This window comes from Penaeus monodon, chromosome 41 (assembly GCF_015228065.2).
Source record: "Penaeus monodon isolate SGIC_2016 chromosome 41, NSTDA_Pmon_1, whole genome shotgun sequence".
NCBI classification, from domain to species: domain Eukaryota; kingdom Metazoa; phylum Arthropoda; class Malacostraca; order Decapoda; family Penaeidae; genus Penaeus; species Penaeus monodon.
In genome coordinates this window covers 22,843,262-22,848,261 of record NC_051426.1, presented here as the reverse complement: position 1 = coordinate 22,848,261, position 5,000 = coordinate 22,843,262, and the positions used below count along the sequence as shown (strand labels likewise).

Sequence of the window (5,000 nt, the reverse complement as noted above, 5' to 3'; positions counted from 1 at the left end):
AGAGAAGAGAGAAGAGAGAGAGAGAGAGAGAGAGAGACAGAGAGGAGAGAGAAGAGGGGAGAGGGAGAAAGAAAAGAAAGAGAAGAGAAAGAAAGGAGAAGAGAAAGAAAAAGAGAGAGAGAGAGAGAGAGGGGAAGAGAAGAGAAGGAGGAGGAGAGAGAGAGAGAGAGACGAGGAGAGGGGAGAGAGAGAGGAAAGAGAACGAGAGAGAGAGAAAGAGGAGAGAGAAAGAGAGAGAGAAAAGAGAGGGGAAAGAGGAAAAAAGAAAGAGAGAAAAAGAGAGGCGAGAGAGGAAAAGAAAAGAAGGGAGAAAGAGAGAGGAAAGAAGAGAGAGAAAGAGAGAGAAAGAAGTGGAGAGAGAAAGGACGAGAGAAGGAGGAGAGAAAAAGAGAGAGAGAAAGGGGAAAGAAAAAAGAGAAAAGAGAAGAGAGAAAAAGGGGGGGGGGGGGGGGGGGGGGGGGGGGGGGGGGGGGGGGGGGGGGGGGGGGGGGGGGGGGGGGGGGGGGGGGGGGGGGGGGGGGGGGGGGGGGGGGGGGGGGAAAAGAGAGAGAAAGAAAAAAAAAAAAGAGAAAAAGAGGAGAAAAAAAAGAGAGAGAGAGAAGGAGAGAGAAAAGAGAGAGAGAGAAAAAAGGAGAGAGAAAAAGAGAGAGAGAGAGAAGAGAGAGAGAAAAGGGGGAGGAGAGAGAGGAGAGAGAAGAAAAGAGAGAGAGAGAAGAGGAAAAAAGAGAAGAGAGAAAGAGAGAGAGAAAGAGAGAGAGAAAGAGAGAGAGAAAGAGTAAAACCCACACAGACACACAGATGAACAAACCGACCGACCGACAGACCAACAAACATCGACAAACACAAAATGTGTTCACACCGCAGCCTCCACACGGCACTGGGCGCCTCACCTTCTTTGAGCCTGGGAAGCCCTCTGATTCGGTGAAGAGGTAGGCGAAGGGCAATCCCACAAACAGGGACAAGTTGGAGAACAAAAAGATGATGTTCCACAGTCCTGCAAATTTACTAATTAGTTCGTTTTCAATTTCCTTTTTAAAACCATTTGAGAGTGTATGGTATATTTCACGGAGTTATTTCACTACAAGTTTATTCTTCATTTTTTTGGAAAAGGTTTTGATCTTAATAAAGTAAAAATTTTGGGGTCAGTTTCAGTGTGTGAGACTTTTACACTGCCACCAAATAATACCAATTAAATTAAAAAGTTGAAAAAAACAGCTACTCCTACCTTTCCCCCCCTTCCCCCTCCCGCATCTCCTTCCCCCCCCTTTTTTTTCCCCATCCTCCCCTTCCGAATCTTTTTTTTTTTCCTACTTCCTCCCTCCTTCCTCGTCCATCCCTGCTCTCCTCAACTTTACCAACTCTCCCCTTTTCCTCTAAACCATTCTTACCTCCAAAAAACAAATTCCCCCCTCTTTTTTCTTTTCCCCTGAAACCCCCCCCTTCCCTCCCCCCCTCTCACCCCCCCTCCCCCCCTTCCCTCTCTCCCACCCTCCTTCCCTCTCTCTCACCCTCCTTCCCTCTCACCCACCCTCCCTCCTTCCCTCTCACCCACATACCTTCCTTCCCTCTCACCCACCCTCCCTCCTTCCCTCTCACCCACATACCTTCCTTTCATCTCACCCCCTCCCACTTACCCCCACTCCCATCCTTACCCTTGACCCACCCACCCTCCCTCTGACCCACCCACCCTCCCTCCCTCCCTCCCTCCCTCCCTCCCTCCCTCCCACCCACCACCACCCACCCTCCCTCCCTCCCTCCCTCCCTCCCTCCCCCGTCCGCTAACCACTCACCCTGAATAAGAGACAGGTTGAGCCACTGCACGTAGAGCGAGTCCCTGTAAAGAGTGAGGACTTCGTTGCTGAGGATGCTGATGGGGAGCAGCAGGACCGCGCCCAAGGACACCGACAGGCTGAACGTGCATAGCCATAATCTGCAAAAAAATGAAGAGCCAAATATGAAGATCTTGCCCGAGGACGCTTCATCACGTGCAGATCCATATAAAAGGGGGAAAATAAAACCCACAAAAGGGAACAAAAAACGATGACGGAAAGAAATACAGCATAAAAGATCATAAACACAGCATCAACATACCATAAAACACAGCATCACTATATCACAAGATCAAAATAGCCCAAAACCATCGTGGAAAGAAATAAAACATGAAAGATAATAAACAAAGCATAAACAGCCATAAATGCACAACAAACGGTGCGAACCCCCCCCCCCCCAACCGGCAAGAAAGGAGCCACAGCAGAAACAGCAAGAAACAGAAGGTACAGTACACTACGCGTCCGGAAATCGCTGAGGTTGGCCGGGGCGACTAGCGGTGTGAACGTCCTCTTGCTATCAAGTACAGAAGAAAAAAAAGGTTCGTAGATAACACTAGAAGCGTGTTTTTATCACTAACAATACAACGATATAAGGGTTGAAGGCGGAGGCAAAACCACATCAATGGAGACATTTCCCACAATCGATGTGATTTTTACATCTATTTCACGATATATCAGGAAATATGTATCTATTTGCCCATCTATTGGTACCATAACACTTATCATTTGCTGTGATTCTGAAATTTGTTTACTTCCATCAATTTATCTGAAAATAAAAGTTCATCTATCTGCCCATCTATCACATATGAAATCATACCTAAACACGTATTAATCGCAGTGATTCTGAAATTTATCTATTTCAGTGTAATCATCTCTTAACTATAAAATAACGCCCAAACACACATCAATCGCTGTGATTCTCAAAAATCTATTCTAGCTATTCTAGCTGGGGAGGGGGGGGGGGGAATCAAGCTAAAATCACGCCAAAAATAGACACTAATCGCTCTATCACCTTCAATCAATCTTTAATTTTAAAAAAACTCGTTCTATCCATCTAATCATTCTATCTATAAAAAAATATCCACCAACCCGCCCATCAACCAAATCAAAAATCCCGCCACAATACACACGCGCCCATCTCGTCGCAAAACCGACACAAAACGACGTTAAACCCGCGACTGAGCGAGACGGGCGGACGTAAGGGAGACTGACGTAATCCCGCTCCTTCCAGAGGCAAACGTCAGACGCCAGACAGTCCCGTGAGAGCGTCTTGGCACCTGCCCCTCCGGCCAGGTCAAAAGGGACACGCCACTCGCGCCCCACGACTTTCTCAGGCTCTAAATATCGAGACCCCATGAGAAGCTCTGCATGGCCTTTTCATGCACAGAGAGTGGAAGAGAGGTAGGAGAAGAGACTAAATTAAAAGACGGTGTAAAAGAGGACGTATACATACATACATACATACATACACACACACACACACACACACACACACACACACACACACACACACACACACACACACACACACACACACACACACACACACACACACACGCACACGCACACGCACACGCACACGCACACGCACACGCACACGCACATGCACATGCACATGCACATGCACATGCACATGCACATGCACGTGCACACGCACACGCACACGCACGCGCACGCGCACGCGCACACACACACAGAAGCCGGCTCCTTCAGCTTGGCTTGTGGGAAAACAAAGCTTGTAAAACAAATAATTAGAAATGTAAATGCAAAATATCCGTTTCCTGCATTCGTTCACACATGACGCCGACATCCGCACATATAAATATACATACATACCAACAATCATACACACACACACACACACACACACACACACACACACACACACACACACACACACACACACACACACACACACACACACACACACACACACACACACACACACACACACACACACACACACACACACACACACACACACACACACACACACACACACACACACACGGCATTACACGCAGGCAACATCTCACAAAAGCGGAAGTTTTAACACCAATAACATCTGCATAAGAAAGATCAAGAAAGATATATGAAAGACCGGAAGAGGGAATGAGGTAGGCCACAACACAGCTACACGGAGAAAAGGCATGCGAGAGGAGAGAGGGAATAGGGGAGAGGGAGAAGAAAGGAGAGGAGAGGAAGAGAGAGAGAGGGAGGGAGAGGGAGAAATAGAGAGAGAGAGAGAGAAGAGAGAGAGAGAGAGAGAGAGAGAGAGAGAGAGAGAGAGAGAGAGAGAGAGAGAGAGAGAGAGAGAGAGAGAGAGAGAGAGAGAGAGAGAGAGAGAGAGAGAGGAGAGAGAGAGAGAGAGATTACCAATAAAAGCAAACAGATAGACAGAGAAGGGATGGACAGAGGAAGAGAAACAAGAAGGCACTGTGAAAACGGCACAAGAGAAGTGAGGAGAGTGACAACGAGAGTGTAAAAAAAAATAAAGAAAGAAGTCTTTGTGTTCACTTCCTGCTTTCTCTTCTTTGCAATATCATCTTTTTATCCATTTGTCTCTCTCTCATCTCCAATGCGTCTTTTCTTTCATGACTAATCTCTGTCTCTTCCGCCTTCTTAGCGCTCTTTCTTCTTCTTCTTCTTCTTCTTCTTCTTCTTCTTCTTCTTCTTCTTCTTCTTCTCCTTCTCCTTCTCCTTCTCCTTCTCCTTCTCCTTCTCCTTCTCCTTCTCCTTCTCCTTCTCCTTCTCCTTCTCTCTCTCCATTCCCTGTTCTTTCTTTCACAGATCATTTTTTTTCTTTTTACAAACAGCTTCCCCTTGATACTCTTAAGCAGGAAGACAATAACACGCAGATGCACATAAACAAAACACACGTCCTCAGCTTCCCTTTCCTCCTCCCTCTCACACACACACACACACACACACACACACACACACACACACACACACACACACACACACACACACACACACACACACACACACACACACACACACACACACACACACACACACATTCAGAAAGTTCAAATGCCTCTGTCTCTGATTCCCTCCGCCGTTTGTGCTGTTTCATTCCACTCCTCTCCTCGTCTCACGCACGCACGTATGCACACATGCACGCACACCCAATTTTCCCCCTTTTTTTCCATCCCTGTTCTTCTCTCT

The 5,000-nt window shown here is 47.2% G+C and overlaps 1 protein-coding gene across 1 annotated transcript in view; it reads right to left on the bottom strand.

Moving 5' to 3' along the window:
* The window catches only part of LOC119598501 (protein LMBR1L-like), a gene marked incomplete in the record, with an annotated part of 87,164 nt that overhangs the window by 24,361 nt on the left and 57,803 nt on the right, over positions 1–5,000 (bottom strand). Inside the window, 2 exon segments of the mRNA XM_037948130.1 lie at positions 891–994; positions 1,791–1,930. Of these exon segments, the coding sequence (XP_037804058.1) occupies positions 891–994; positions 1,791–1,930 (244 nt within the window).